The sequence below is a fragment of the Microtus oregoni genome, unplaced genomic scaffold, assembly GCF_018167655.1.
Source record: "Microtus oregoni isolate MIOR12 unplaced genomic scaffold, Mior012 000036F_ref0000092, whole genome shotgun sequence".
Classification (NCBI taxonomy): Eukaryota; Metazoa; Chordata; class Mammalia; order Rodentia; family Cricetidae; genus Microtus; species Microtus oregoni.
Genome location: NW_024543095.1, coordinates 25788643 through 25802407, shown reverse-complemented (window position 1 = coordinate 25802407; position 13765 = coordinate 25788643). Strand labels below are relative to the sequence as shown.

Here is a 13765-nt window from a genome sequence, read left to right as displayed (position 1 = left end):
ACAAATGCATAAAAAATAAAAATAAATAAATTGAAAAAAGGATGCATTCTTTCTTCACACCGTTCCCCATGAACACAAATCTCTGCACTTACATAAAGCAACTAAGTCTCACAACAAAGTCAGGCCTGTGTACAGAAAGTGTTTGTTCTAAGACAACTCTGCTGCACAGGGGCTGTAGTATCAATGACAGTAATGCCATGTGACTCACAAGACACATTTGTATAAACATATATTCCATTTTCTTTACTCAGCATTTATCCCGAAGTGAACGAACCCAGACAGCTATACCAAGGGAGAACTGGGAGCGTTCGGCTCTTGATTTTCCATGTTGAGAACAGAGAAACAAATGGATGACGTAAAACAATGAGATCATTTGGACTTTGTGACATGACGCCAGTTTAAACTTCCTGATTCTATTGAATTGATGCTAAAATTCAATTCTCTTTTTCCAATAATAAATGATAGCAAAAAAAAAAAGATGATCCCACAAGAATTTTAAAACAGACCACAGGTCACAGTCACATGTGGCAGAGAAGTGTCCTTCTTGGAGAGACAAATGACTCGTTTATCATTGACATCACCTTGCATCAGAGGAAAATAAGCACAAGAACTGGCAAGTACCATAACTAGAACAAGAACCTTGTGGAAAGCATGATAGTGACCACTTTAGGCTGCCTCCTGTGTAAAGGGTACCCAACACTGAATACATACAATCATACTCTATAGCTATAGGCACCAGAGCTACAGAATGACATACTTTTTTCACTATTTTGCAAGACAATTCCTTGTGTAAAAGTCTCTTAGTATCTTAATCTTATAGGCAACAAATCTGCTTAAAATGTGAGTTTGCATAGTATAAAACAGACTTGCTAAAAGGTTTATTTTCTCAGTTTCTATTTTATGCAGCAGTCAAACTGGAATTCACCTTTCACAAGCATTTCTATTTCACACACATCTGCTTTCATGATAAAAACATAAATAAATATTACTAAAACTCAAGGAACATATGTACTGTGTATGCCATACACAGTATTCTTCAATAAAATACTGGAATTATGTCATTTGCAGAAAAATAGATGGAAGTAAAGATCATTAGTGAACTAAGCCAAACTCAGAAAGTCAACTGCTGTGTGCTTTCTCCCATATGTGGAATCTACACTTAAAGATGATAGATAGATAGATAGATAGATAGATAGATAGATAGATATACAGATAGATGATAGATAGATAGATAGATAGATAGATATACAGATAGATGATAGATAGATAGATAGATAGATAGATAGATAGATAGATAGATAGATAAGCAGAAGGCTAATGGCAGGCACATATAAAAATATCATGATACAAGCATTGTCAAACAGTGTTGTAATTAATATAGTTTCTGTATGATCATGTGGATCAGAGTGACCAAGAAACATAACCGCAGTCTGCAGCTACAAATGGCACCTGAACGTTTGCCTGGGCTCTCTTTGCTAGAGGGGAGCAGAGGCACAGCTTCTTTAAGAAAGGCTTCCTGACTCAGCATTAATGGCAAAAACTCTCAGCTCTTTTAAGAGGCCCTGCCACCAAACACTTAAATGGTGTTTATGAGGAACCATTGGCATGCTTCTTGGTGGTAGCAAGGACCTAGAAACAGGGTTGTGGGGGAAAAAAACCTGGCTTCTGCCAGTGCTTCTGCCATGAAGCTAGACTCTGAGAAAGCCAAGGAGTAGGGAGGAAACAGCTGCCAAAGCCGCGTCTTTAATTCTAGTCATATCACTTAACCAAATTAAAGATTCATGGAGTCAGAAAAAGATATACAGTAAAGATAGATTCAGAAGAAAAAAACTTCTAAATGGTTTACAGTGTGTTTAAAAATATATGTAGACTTAGGAGAGAAAAGAAAAAGGATAAGGAAAGTCCCTTTAAAAAAGAAAGATTGTAGTTGGGTGTGGTGGCACCCAACTTTAATTCCAGCATTTGGGGAGGCAGAGGCAGGAGGATCTCTGTGAGTTCAAGGGCAGCCTGGTCTACAAAGTGGATTCCAGGATAGACAAAGATACCCTGACTCAAAAACCCAAAAATTCCAAATAAAAATAAAAAAATAGAGTAAAAATATTAAAGCCACATAAAGATGGAAAATACACAAAGACTTTGGATACTGTATGTTATTGTGTATACTGTTGTCTTTGAATTGTTTGACTGCTGAGGAACAGACATTTGATTATAAACATTGCTGGATTGATCATATATATATATATATATATTCCTTTGACTTCAAAATTTAAGTTAAAAATATGTTACTTTGAAGCAGAGGTTTTGCTTTTATTTGCAGAGAAAATGTGAGGCTGCAGATTCATTCTGGTTAAGAAAAATAAGGTTTGACCAAGAAAGATCCCCTGAAAAATCTCCAATGGGAACAGATGACCCAGATGATCCAAAATTTCAGAGGACCTCTGATGCAGTTTCCTCTAAGTTCTAGCGTTTCTTTTTTTTTTTTTTTTTTTTTTTTTTTTTGGTTTTTCGAGACAGGGTTTCTCTGTGGTTTTGGAGACTGTCCTGGAACTAGCTCTTGTAGACCAGGCTGGTCTCGAACTCACAAAGATCCACCTGCCTCTGCCTCCCAAGTGCTGGGATTAAAGGCGTGCGCCACCACCGCCCGGCAAGGCGGGTCCTGTGCGTTGGCCGGGAACAACTGCTTGGAAGGCAGCTATGCTCACCACTATACTACCAACGCCACTCCTCTAAGTTCTATATCCAGGACTGCCTCAAGACTGCTGACTGAAATTATCCAGACTCACGTAATAATATTCAGTTAGGACTTGACCATAACCCTAAATTTTCTTTAGGTCCCCATAAGATTATCAATCTTAAGATCAACCTCAATCAGCAGGAAGTAGCCTGAAAACTATACCCACATTCCCTCCCCCCAAAAAATGAATTATGGATGTTTGTCTTCATTTAGAGTTTTGGTTACAAGTTGTTATGGACAATGATCAGGAATAAAACTAAACAAAGGAGATTAGATTCAGAGTTCTTGTTTTAAAAAGACAAAAGGGAGAAATGCTGTAGGATCATGCTCTTGTAGCCTGTAAAGATTTGTCACTTGTATTGGTTTAATAAAATACTGATTGTCCAGTAGCCAGAGAGGAAATATAGGCAGGGCAACCAGACTAGGAGAATTCTGGGAAAGAAAACACTCAGTCTGTGGTCACAAGCCAGACACAAAAAAGCAAAACGAAAATGCTGCACTGGGAAAAGGTGCCAAACCACGTAACTAACCATAGATAAGAATTATGGGTTAATTTAAGATGTAAGAACTAGCTAGAAATATGCCTGAGCCATTGGCCAAACAGTGTTGTAATTAATATGGTTTCTGTGTGATTATTTGGCTCAGGGTGGCTGGGAAATGTATGCACAGTCTCGAGCTACAAAGGTAAATGAAGTCATCTTAGCTATCATCCTCATATCAATAAAGGAAGTAGAGGCTCCAATAATTTAATATTGAAGTGAGCTTGTTCATTATTCCTTTGTATTATGCAAGGTCTCTCTTCAAACAACATGATGAAATATGAAACACATTCATAACCAAAATCAGAAGACTCGATGACCTGTGTCCAGTGTGATCTGTAATTCACTCCCATCTACAACAGGCTCCACACTGAGAATGAAAGAAGCTGAGTGTCACCTTCCCAAGCAACTCTGGGGCCCTAACATGTGCTTGACTTCCAGTAGCCTTTTGTGTGTGAAAAGTATGAATAAGTAGAGAATGTGTATGACAAGGTTAGTGGCTTGGTCCAGAGGAAGCCAGACTTTCCCTAAAGCCTGCCTTCCTAATAACCAACATCCAGATTATAAGCGATCATACATGTTTTATGCTTATTAATATTGATGTCCCAAATAATTCCAAAGCTACCCTCTATGGGGTGGAGAGCAGACCACACAGTGAGCACTGGGTCTGGTTTTTTTTTTTTTTTTTTTTTTGAACTCTGGGGAGTTCTCACTGCCCTCATCTCCACGGCTGTATTTAGCACTCAGACGACTGGCTCCCTGCCTGTCCTCCCTTCCACCTCACTTCACTCAGGCTGGATTTGCAAATCAGTACTGTTCTGCAGTCAGTAACAGGCTATAATTTCCCTCTACTTCTGACAACACCTTCACTCAGTGATGGGAAAGACATTTCAGACGTCAGCCCCCAAACCAAGCCCTGCTGAGGAAAATGAGTGTCAGGAGCAGGCTGCTGTTAAATCATTTTCTTCAGAGGCCACAGGTTTCTAGTGTGTCTCTCTTCCAGTTAACTCGAAAATAATCTTCCTCATTATTTCCTCTTCTCTGTGACGTTCTAAATGTGTGTGACCCTTTTGAAAATTTATATGCAATTTCGCTCCTTTCTAATTATGAAAGAATTAGTAACGTATCCTTCCAAGAATAGAAGCTGAACAATAATTATTAGTATCTACATGCTCATATCCCATGCTCCCTCTCCTAGCCAGAGGTTAGATTATAATACATGTCACTTATTATATAAAATTCAGAATTGAAATGCAAAAAATGAGGAAACAAAATGTGATATAAAATAGAGGGGTTCAGAATTTGAACCTCTCAAGCTAGGTCACACTGTTTTAATGTGAAAAAAGTCAAAGTCTTCCAAGCCTCAATTTACACATGACAAACTAGCAAATATTACCTTCCAAAAATAGTGCAAGGATTAAATCTATACATGTTACTTAAAACAGAGCAAATGCAGAATAGATATTCAAAATTTGGTGGCTATACTTGTTTCTAAATTAGGTTGATGTCACACTTACTTGACTCGATAAGCTTTTTTAGCATATTGTAACTGCACAAAAGTTAGAGGTTTTATGATGGCATTTCCATACACGAATATCATGCCCTTACGTCAAATTCATCTCCGCTATCATTCACTTTTATTCCTCTTTTCCTTGCTGTTCTCGCTGTAAGTAACTCCATCTACTGTAAACTGGAGGTTAATCCTTAGTAATCATAGTCAAAGCTGCTTCCCCCGAGGGTCTTTTGTGGGGGGCAGAGGGTCCTCCTTCCAGAAGTCATTTTTGTTTAAAAAACTGAAAGCAAAATGGAAGGGTAACTCAACTGGAAATACAGGCGATTCTGAGATGAAGGAAAGAAAAGGAGTAAAAAGGTAGCTGTTGGGAGATGAAATTGACAAAGAGGTTAAAACAGAATGAGACCAGAAACTCCACTTTGCTGAGGCTGTGAAGACAGTTTTGAGGGGCAGGATATGAACTGGGGTGGGTGCAATGTGTTCAGGGTACTGGACTGGAAAACCCTCTTCCTCCACCCAAATTCCCAAGAAAGTCTCCAAAACCCTACGTATTTTGTGTGAGCATATTTGGTGTTGGTACCAAGAATCAGGATGAGCACAACAGGGACATCTGAAGAGCTGGAGCTTGGAGCAAGAGGGGACTCTGATCAAAAGCAGAGACAAGTAGTCAGGTAGGACCAACAAGGACAGCATGGCTCCATGCCCACTTATCCACACTGCTGTTGGAATATAAAGTATAAAATTGTTGATGCGATCAATGTGGAATCACAGTAAGGCTTCATTGTGCAGATCCCACAGAACAGCGATCTGTGTGCTATGTGTACAGCCCAAAGAATTTGTGTGAGATTCGTGCACAGGAACGTTGAAAGCATTTTCTTAAGAAAAAAGAAATGGGAACAGGGACGACAATTCCATCTTCATTAACATGAATAAACCTTAAAAACCTAAGTCAGCAAGAAAAACATAACTCATAAAATAATTAATACTATTTTATTTCTGTAAATAACAAAATCAGGCAAAACTGAGTCACAAGCAGTTATTTAGAGATGCTTGGGTACATGTAGATATGTATGTGACAAACATTCAGAGCCAAACAAGGGAAACATTAGTACAAAGCCTAGGACAGTGGCTTCCTGCAGGTGAGAGAAATGTTATCAAGGATTAGTATGTAGGAACCTGTGAGTCACTGGATATATGCTACTCCAGCACATGGATAATAGAAACACATAGGATTTGCTATATTGGTTTTCTTCCAATTGCAAGCATAAGTTACCAGACGCCTTTGTAAATATAAGTTGCTTCACAATTTTAAAATAACTTATTTTAATGAACCACTATGACAGAGGAAGGAAATCGCCGTAACCAGTTCCAGGCAGAACCTGGGATGTCAACACTCATACGAAGCAGATGATAAAAGGTCTTGGGCTCACATGAAACATGAACTTAAGAGGCATATTAAAAGTAGTATTGACCTGTATGCTAGACTTCAAAACCATGAACTCTCTTTTTAAACATACATAAAATGCTTATGAAAATTGACCACATGAATTCACAGCAGCTAGGGCTGGCTGTCCAAGGCTTGCTCAAGATCCAGCAGCCAGACTCCCAAGATGAATAATGGAGGGGCTAAGGAAGACTCACCCTTGGCTGGAGAGCTATTGGCAACTGATCATGGCTGCTGGGAGAGGTAAAGGTGATTTTCCCCAGGGATGCGGAACCTGTGAGGCCGCCCATGCCCCATTGCATGGCCCCACACCCGTGCACATACGGATAGTAGTAAATCGACTTAGTGGTTTGGTTTTTTGCTTTTCCTAACAAACAGTGCATGAAGTTAGGAGGTGAAAATAAGGATGATAGGGGAGGGATGAGAAAGATGAACATATTTGGCCATAAACAAATTCCCAACTAGTACTAAAATTTTGATGCATATAAAAATGATTGCTACAAAGTCATGGGTTACAGTGAATTAACTAGTGTAATTAAGTACCTGAAATGTATACGAGAGGATATTTCCACTCAGTCTGTAGAAGTCTTTTCCATCCCCACTGAACACTTTCCGGCATTGACCACCGAAACTTTTGGTGTTGAGGACTCTCTTCCCAAACTTGCCAGTGAGTGCATTGTAACTGTGAGGAGGAGAGAGACGAGAAGTGGGAGGGGTGGCAATTAAAATCCAGAACTAGTACCTGCTGGAGAAACAAATATGAGTAAAGTCTTCTAGAAGCCAACCATTAAAATCCTCTACACCTAACACCTGAGACGCTGCACAATCAGGGCAACACCCTAGCATCTCCTGGTGGCAGGAGAGCTAACACTAACAGCAGAGGAAACCCAACATTCTGTCAGCCTGAGGACATATTGGGGGACTTGCGTCTGTTGTATCTATGGCAACAGCTGCTTTAAAATTGATTCTATAGATAAAACCAATACAATTAAGGTTACTGCCAGTGCAGAGATTGCTTTCAACCGGGAGTTCCATCCTGACTCTCTTAGCAAGCTGAAGAATGTTCCTTAAAGTCACTCTGCCCTCTTCTTCTGTTAATAAACTTGACACTATTGTAGGGAAATTCACGTTGATTTTTCTAAGATAGATTATTTGAGAAAATAGAGCCTAGAATTGACTTGATCCTAAATTTTTAAAAGATGGTTTCCCTTTTACTTTCAGCTATGCTCCCTCTTCTCTCTTCCTTCTCCTCCTGCTCTTCCTTCCTCTCACTCTGTCTCTCTTTCTTTGTTTCTCTCTCCTTCTCCTCCTCTTTTCCCCTCTTACACTGACCAACTCTCCAGATTTTCCTGTAGTTGAGAGGTTTCCCTCGATGTGAGACTATCAGCTCTAAATCCTTGTGTATCTGGAACAAAAGCTGGCTCTACATCTTACCCCATGTATCTATAGATATTCAACTATGAATTTTTAATTGCAGCAGGATGTGGCGAAGATGTCTGAGCTGTTGGGTAACTTATTATTAGACTCGTCAAGCCCTAAAACACAACAGAAGTAAAACCTACAACCTATTGGTATTCTCGGAAGGCCTCGCAGCACCTTACCCATTGCCAGTAAGTTCTATGTTGGGAGGAGGTTTATCAGTGTCACAGGAAGGTCTGCTTTCTGCATCCTCACATCTGTCTTCATCGGCACCATCTTCATCACAGTCCGAATCCCCATTGCAAACCAAGGATTTGCTGATGCACTGACCTGGGCAGGAGAGAAACTCACAGAACATATAAAAGGGGAAAATACCCACTGGGATCACTCCAGCACCACAGTGATAGCCTAGTGTAGGTCTCAGACAGATCTTCAGATTGTCTGTAAAAGAACTAGTGATGGTTTTTCCTCCATTTTGAAACACACAGAACTGATTTTTACCTTTTCTGAGTGCAAATTGAAAACAGACCTGAACTCAAAAGCCCAGAATCAAAGCCATAATCCTCAAGCATTTTTTTGTCTACATTATCCAAGATGCACACAATTCCGCTTACAGGTAAAACAGATTGACTCTTTTGTTTGTTTCTGTAGTTGTTAACCTAGACGTCAAACTAGTGATTTTCTTGTTGATTAATATATGTGATTTTTTTTAGAGCAAAGAAACTAGATCAAGGGACTGGAGGGATGGCTCAGCAGTTAAGAGCACTGACTAGTCTTCCAGAGGACCCAGGTTCAATTCCCAGTACCCACATGACAGATCACCACTGTTTGTAACTCCAGTTCCAGGAAACCCAATACCCGTGGCAAAACACCAAGGCAAATAAAATATAAATAAATGAATAAATAAATAAATGAAACTAGATCAAGAGGTTGAAACTCAGCATTTTTTCAGCATCTATTCTGTGGAAGACTTCCTGGTTCTGAGAAATAAATTTGTATGGTGTGGTCATTGCCAGACTTTTCATGTGCTGTATAATCTGCTAATAAAGGCAATGATGATAGGAACCATTATAAGTCAGCAACATCACTGTTATGATAACTCAGAACACCAAGAGAGCACCAGTGAGTACCAGATGATCTTGGCCGTGTCTTTCTCCCCAGCATCATCCCAGCCTTTTCCTTATCAGTCTTCCTATGATCTCTGCACGTTGGACCATTTGTATGCAGGTCCAAGTTTTCTGTCATCTCAATGACCTAATACCTCATTCTTTCTGTCTAGAAGGATTTTCTCTATTCCTCTCTGACGTGCCTTTTAAATATCGAATTAAATATTATCCCTTTTTGAAAACGATCCTTGTCCCTCAGGCTATGAAGGTCATTCTTTCTCTATTTCTTTACAGTGCAGCATGCAGCTCACTCTGTATCACTCAAGGCAACACGGCAAACATCTGTTGAGAGTCTGCCCATGCACCAGGCATTCCTCATGAGAAAATAACCAAATAGAGCTTATGTCTACCAAGCTTCAGAGAGATGGACAGGTCACCAATTTGGATTACGGACAGTGTAAGATCCACAGTGAGCACAGAGAAGTGATTTCCTGGCTAATTCTATCTCCTGGGGGATTAGTAAAAGCTTCCCGAAGCAGGTATCACCTGATTTGAGTTCTCAAAATAAAATAGGAGCTTTACAAGTACTATTTAAGAGCAACTGCAGACCTCCATGTGCTCAGTCCTAAATGGAAAGTCTTTATCGAAGCCCTCTCCTCAGTGCTTAGGGATCTATGTGACAACATGCCACGCACAAGACCTGCGTACATTCAGGTCAAACAGGGTTTCAACCCTGAGAAGGGATAGTGGGCACAGGGTCTCATGCCTACCAAGAAGCTATTTGCAATGTATACCCACTATCAGAGAGAAAATCATTTTCTCCATTGGAGTGATACTGGGTGTATCAACCATACTCTGGGACAGGCCTCATGCTCAGGGGTAGCTAGCCAATACAAAGGGACTCCTGAGTGTTATTATGGTTTTTGAGGGTTTTTTTTTTATTAGTATGGGTGCTTTTTTCTTTTTTGAGAACACAAAATTGGGAGGTGGGGAAGTAGGGATGATCTGAGAGGACTTGGGGAAGGGAAAGAATATGATCTAAATATATTGTATGAAAAAATTTAAAAAATAATAGTAAAAAAATTCTAACACACTGACTCTTGACCTACTAATCTGTTCATTTATAAAACTCCAATATGTTGCAGAGTGGTAGCACACAGTTTCGAGCCCAGCATGTGGGAGGCAGAGACAAGAGGATCTCTGAGATCAAGGCCAACTTAGTTTACAGAGTAAGTTCCAGAACAACCAGGGCTACACAGAGAGATCCTCTATCAGGGAAAAAAAGGGGGGGGATGAAAAAACTTCCATACGTTGTTTTTTGTTGAGTGTGGGAGTTCCCACCTGTAACCTCAGCACTGGGGAGGTGGAGGATCAGGAGTTCAAAGTTACGCTCTGCTACATAGAGAGTTTAACATCAGCCTCATCTACAAGACACCAGGTCTCAGAAAGAAAAAAGAAAGAAATTAGTTGAGGCTGTTAATAGCTTTAATTCTATCAACACACCAAAAAACGCTCATGCCTTTACGTCTCTCTTGCTTTTGAATGGATGCTAAGTGTGTAATTTATCTGACTATGCAATTACTATACTAGCAAAAGTCTTGCTTATATTAGGGGAAAATTCATTTGGAGGCCAATATAAATTTAAACAAATATGTATGGAGCCAGTTAACAAATAACATTTGAATTATATTGGCATGCTGAGCCCATGGAAAACAACTCACCAGAGAAACATCTAAAACGTTCTCCACAGCCCTCCTCGGTTGGACAGCCTTGTTCAGGGTTGCAGGACTGTGTTTCAAAAGCACTTCCCACACAGGGGAAGCCTCCATACTGCCCATAAACAGCAACGGGACGCCTTCGAGTCTGGAAGCAAAGCAGATCTCTTTGTATTTTCTATGTGAGTTATCCCACGTTTCCTTGAGGAATAAAATCTAAGAATTAATTCAATTTGAGAAACACTGACCAGAAACGTGTTCTCGTGTGGTACAAAAGTAAAACCCAGGAAATCAATGAGCTCGCAGGTTCAATAACAGTTGGATTGCTATTTACACAGAGCTTCTAACCATAGATTTACTCTCACTGTTGAGTGAGGGGAAAGAAACCTTCCTGACAACTCTTTGAAAGAGTAACTTGAGAGAGAAATACATTACAATGCAGAATGATTAACATTTTGGCCAGATCTATATTCTGGGAGTTAAGCAGAAGGAAAATGAAGTGCGTTTTGTTGGAGGAAAAGGGCAGGGAAGGTTCCAGGGAAAAGAGTTAAGACGTAGTGACAGGGGTGGCCCGCGCCTTTAATCCCAGCACCTGGTAGGCAGAAGCCTGCGGATCTCTGTGAAACCCCGTCTGGAGGGTGGGGAGATGAAGTGAAGAAAACCTTGATAAACATGATAGGTGATTGACTTGAGCTGGGCCTTCCAGGGGAAAAAAAAAAAATGAGACATGAAAAAGAACCCAGAAAGACAAGTACTGATACAGAGGCCAAGTGTACAAACTGAGCATGAGCAATCCAAATGCTAAGGGTGTTAACAATGGGATCTTACCAGCAGATGGAGAATTGCTCTCTGACAGGGGAAGTGCGTTAAAAGCAGACCTCTTTTAGAAAATGAGACAACGGAAGAATTTACTGCACTAAGTGAAAAAGTCCTAAGACATCCTAAAATTCACTTGGTCCACATTAAGTATGGAGTCATGTACCTAATGCTTGAACAACCTCAAGATCTGCTCCTGCTCTCCTCGCACTCCGGCCTCCTCCGGTACTTGCCTCTTGTGCGGTCTAGTTTTATGTCAGTTTGCACCAGCTGGAGTTATCTGAAAAGAGGGCGCTTCAACTGAGAAAAATGTCGCCATGATTTCCAGCTATGGGGCATCTTCTTAATTAGTTATTGATAGGGGAAGTCCCAGCCCATTCTGGGCGGTGTGGGCCTGGGTTCTATAAGAAAGCAGGTTGAGCAGGTGAGTAAGAAGCACTCTTCCATTGCCTCTGCATCAGCTCCTGTCTCCAGCTTCCTGCCCTCACTGCCTGTGATGATTTAACAGTTTTAGTTTTAAATGTACTCGTCCATATTATGTTGGGTTGGCAGTGGGTATCCTCTGGAACAAGTGGTCACTCTGTAGTGTGGACTCTGAGTGAGTCTTCATGAGCCTCCGCCTGGCACTAGTACCTTGCCCTGCTTGCTCGTTCTCTCTCTCTTTCTCTCTCTCTCTCTCTCTCTCTCTCTCTCTCTCTCTCGTTTTGTTTTTTTGAGACAGGGTTTCTCTGTGTAGCTTTGGTGCCTGTCCTGGAACTTACTTTGTAGACCAGGCTGACCTTGAACTCATAGAGATCCACCTGCCAATGCTTCCTGGGTGCTGGGATTAGAGGTGTGTGCCACCATCACCTGTTTTTTTTCTTTCTTTGTAACTGACTAAGGCTTGCCACATATGTAACTTACCAGCGTGCCCTATTCTGGGTTCTGAACACAGACGGTGTACTCTGCACAGGATTGTTTGCCCTTCTCCATGTTGCCAGCCGGGCCCTAAGGACTGCCCATCCTCCACAGACTTGTTCTCACCTCTCTAGTTCTAGTCCTCTGGTCTGTTCTCATTTTCACCTGTCTCTTTCTGAATAAAAATTATGTTTCATCATCTGGGATATAGCCACTGCACAATGACCTCCATCAAAGAAAAAAAAAATACGTATGTGACAAACGCCCTCTGTTTGTCTCTCTAGTTAGAAGTCTTTTTTGGCTTTTAAATTACAAAAAGAATTTGTGTGCTTGCTGTTTCTTTTAATTTGGCCTTGTTGTTCATGTGCATTTTCTCTGCAATCACAGGTGTCATCTATTATGTTTGTTAGATGCCAAATTTTTCATTCGTGTAACTTGCTTTGAAAATAGAATTCATATAAATAATAAACGAATGCTTCATCAAAAAAATGATGGCCAAATGTAATCTCAGCACGTCAGAAGCTGAGGCAGGAGGATTGGCATGAGTTCAAGGCCAGCCTGGGCTACTGAGTAAGACTTTATGCCTAGCAATCCCAAGTGTCTGAGTTTGACCACAGAACTGCAAAGAAAATTGGAGGAGACGGTGGTGCCAAAGATGCTTCTGAAAGATCTAGATAAATCCAGACCTCCCCTCCCCCCCAGCAGGAAAAAATAGAGCCAAAAATCTAAGCAGGGAGAGAAGAATCAGAAATCTAGGATTAGCTGGTTCAGTGACTGTTTCAGGAACTAGCTGAAGGATAAGGTTAGATTGTAATTTTGAGAATAATCTTGAGAAACAGGGAGTTGGCCCCTTGTGATTATCGTTGGTATTTTTGGAATACTCTGTTTCAGGAACTAGCTGATTATAATCTTGAGAAACAGGAAGTTGCCCCCTTGTGATCATCACGGATATTTTCGGAATTTTCTATGATGCCCTCCCTACCCCCTTCAGATTACTGGGCTGTGGTTTCTTCCCTTAAAAACCCCTTCCTTCAGTTCCTGCGTGGGGGTTGAGTCTAGGCCCCAGTGCACTGGTTCCTGTCTTGTTGAATAAACCTTGTGTGATTGCAGCAAGGACCGTCTCTTGTGAGTTACTGGGGGGGGGGGGGGATCGTGTTATCCCAAGACTTGAGTGAGAGTCTCCCCTCACTGGGGGTCTTTCACTTCAAGACAAAACCATCTTCTGTGGAAGGGTTTTGTTATCTCATGCCTGATCTTACTCAAAAGACCAAGAAGTGACAGTCCTGCTATTCTAAAAGTTTAAACTTGTTTGAAAGAACTTCCTGCCAAGTCTGATCATCAGAGTTCAAGTCCTAGGACCTGCATGGTAAATTAAGATAACTGACTATTACAAATTTTTTTCTGACCTCCATGCTTTAGGACACACATGTTCATACACATACATACACCCAAATATAATTTTTAAATATAGTAAAAAAAGTTTAAATTTCCTTTAAATATATACTTTATCCATTTAAACTGAACCATTTAAAATAGTTAGCCGTTTGAATGCTCAGGACCTTTAAAATAAACATTGTATCGT

The 13765-nt window shown here is 40.6% G+C and overlaps 1 protein-coding gene across 1 annotated transcript in view; it reads right to left on the bottom strand.

Annotated features, from left to right (window-relative positions):
• The window catches only part of C7 (complement C7), a 64290-nt gene that overhangs the window by 33395 nt on the left and 17130 nt on the right, over positions 1–13765 (bottom strand). Inside the window, exons 4-6 of the mRNA XM_041631341.1 lie at positions 10477–10618; positions 7832–7979; positions 6774–6912 (exon numbers count right to left, since the gene is read on the bottom strand). Coding sequence (XP_041487275.1) covers positions 6774–6912; positions 7832–7979; positions 10477–10618 — 429 coding nt within the window. The remainder of the gene's footprint in view (positions 1–6773; positions 6913–7831; positions 7980–10476; positions 10619–13765) is intronic.